Here is a 1,310-nt window from a genome sequence, read left to right as displayed (position 1 = left end):
CCGGGGGCCGCATGGTCCTTTCCCTGCTGAGTGCGCGGTCCAGCAGTGCCACGCAGGGCCTCCCCTGTTGAAGAGCTGCAGCAACTGGAGCCGATCCTCCGAGATCTCCTGGCACCAGGTGTGGGCCTTGGTGGTGTAGAACAGGTATGTGCGCCGGCACAGCTGCTCCTTGAAGACCGGCCAGAAGGTGGGCTTGGGCCCCAGGACCTCAATGCCACGCACACGCGTGTCAATCCCACCCTGCACAGGGCACAGACCTCAAATGTTCAGACATGCTCTGCCCACCACACAGCCAGCAGGATCCAGCCCCATAGGTGCTCCGAGCTGGGCCTCTTGGCCCCCAGCCAAACCCTGGCAGGAAGACACAAGGGGGACCCGGGACCAGAGCCTGTCCAGTGCACCCACCTGCTGGCAACGCTTGATCTTGACCTGTATGAGAGGCCAGAAGCGGGTCAGGTTCTCCAGAAGGATCACTCTGCTGGCCGAGGGCATGACGTTCACCTGAGGGTGGGAGAGTCACAGAATCTTGATGCCAGGACTGCCAGGCCCCAAGTACTGCCATCCACATAACCCACAGCATGTCATGGCTGCACAGGGCCCCACCCCACAGCACTTAATAGGCAGGGAAGCAGCTGGGTTTAGGGTCAAGGAACACAGGGCAGCAAGACAACAAGCACAGGGGACTGGCAAGCAGAAATCAAACTAGGATCCCCAAGTATAGAAAGATAGCATCCCCCTGCCACCATGAGGCGCACACTGGCTAGTCCTGGCCCTGCTCCCTGGCATCCCTGTCTAGCCAGACAACTAAAAGAATCAAAATCTAGCAGCAGGCAACAGCCTGGATGTCACAATGCCAAGTTCATGAGCCACCTCATCCTATCAGAAGCAGCCCCAGGGACCACCAAAGCAGACAGGGGTCAGAGGGCACAGCTAGTCAGTGTATCCTTGTCATTCCTCACCAGCAAGGTGGCACAGACCAACAGCCAGCACCAGAAGCACCCCACATACTCCTCTGTGCAACAGTACTGCACTGAGGCAAGCACTGGTTGCCTGGCCAGAGCATGTGGCCTTGCCACTGAGACCTGGACCTTCAGGCACCCAAGCTGATCCCAGGATGCAGAGGAACCCCTGTGGAGGGGTCATGTGTCCAATGGCTTGGGGTCCCTGAGGTCCCAATTTCATGCTGCTGCCCACAGCCTGCTGCCATCTCCAGACATATCTTGAGGAACTTGGCACTGCCCAACAGCAGGGGAAGCTCTCAGCAAGGCTTGTGCCTGCCCTGCCTCTGGTGGACAGTCACTGCTCTGGGG

General features: G+C 59.1%; 1 protein-coding gene across 1 annotated transcript in view; it reads right to left on the bottom strand.

Moving 5' to 3' along the window:
• Window positions 1–1,310, bottom strand: part of CUL9 (cullin 9) — an 85,329-nt gene that overhangs the window by 38,718 nt on the left and 45,301 nt on the right. The window contains 2 exon segments of the mRNA XM_025192092.1: window positions 65–240; window positions 406–501. Of these exon segments, the coding sequence (XP_025047877.1) occupies window positions 65–240; window positions 406–501 (272 nt within the window).

The sequence above is a fragment of the Alligator sinensis genome, unplaced genomic scaffold (genome assembly GCF_000455745.1).
Source record: "Alligator sinensis unplaced genomic scaffold, ASM45574v1 scaffold390_1, whole genome shotgun sequence".
In the NCBI taxonomy this organism is placed as follows: Eukaryota; Metazoa; Chordata; order Crocodylia; family Alligatoridae; genus Alligator; species Alligator sinensis.
The sequence above is the reverse complement of the archived record's forward strand: the minus strand, read 5'-3'. Positions and strand labels throughout refer to the sequence as shown.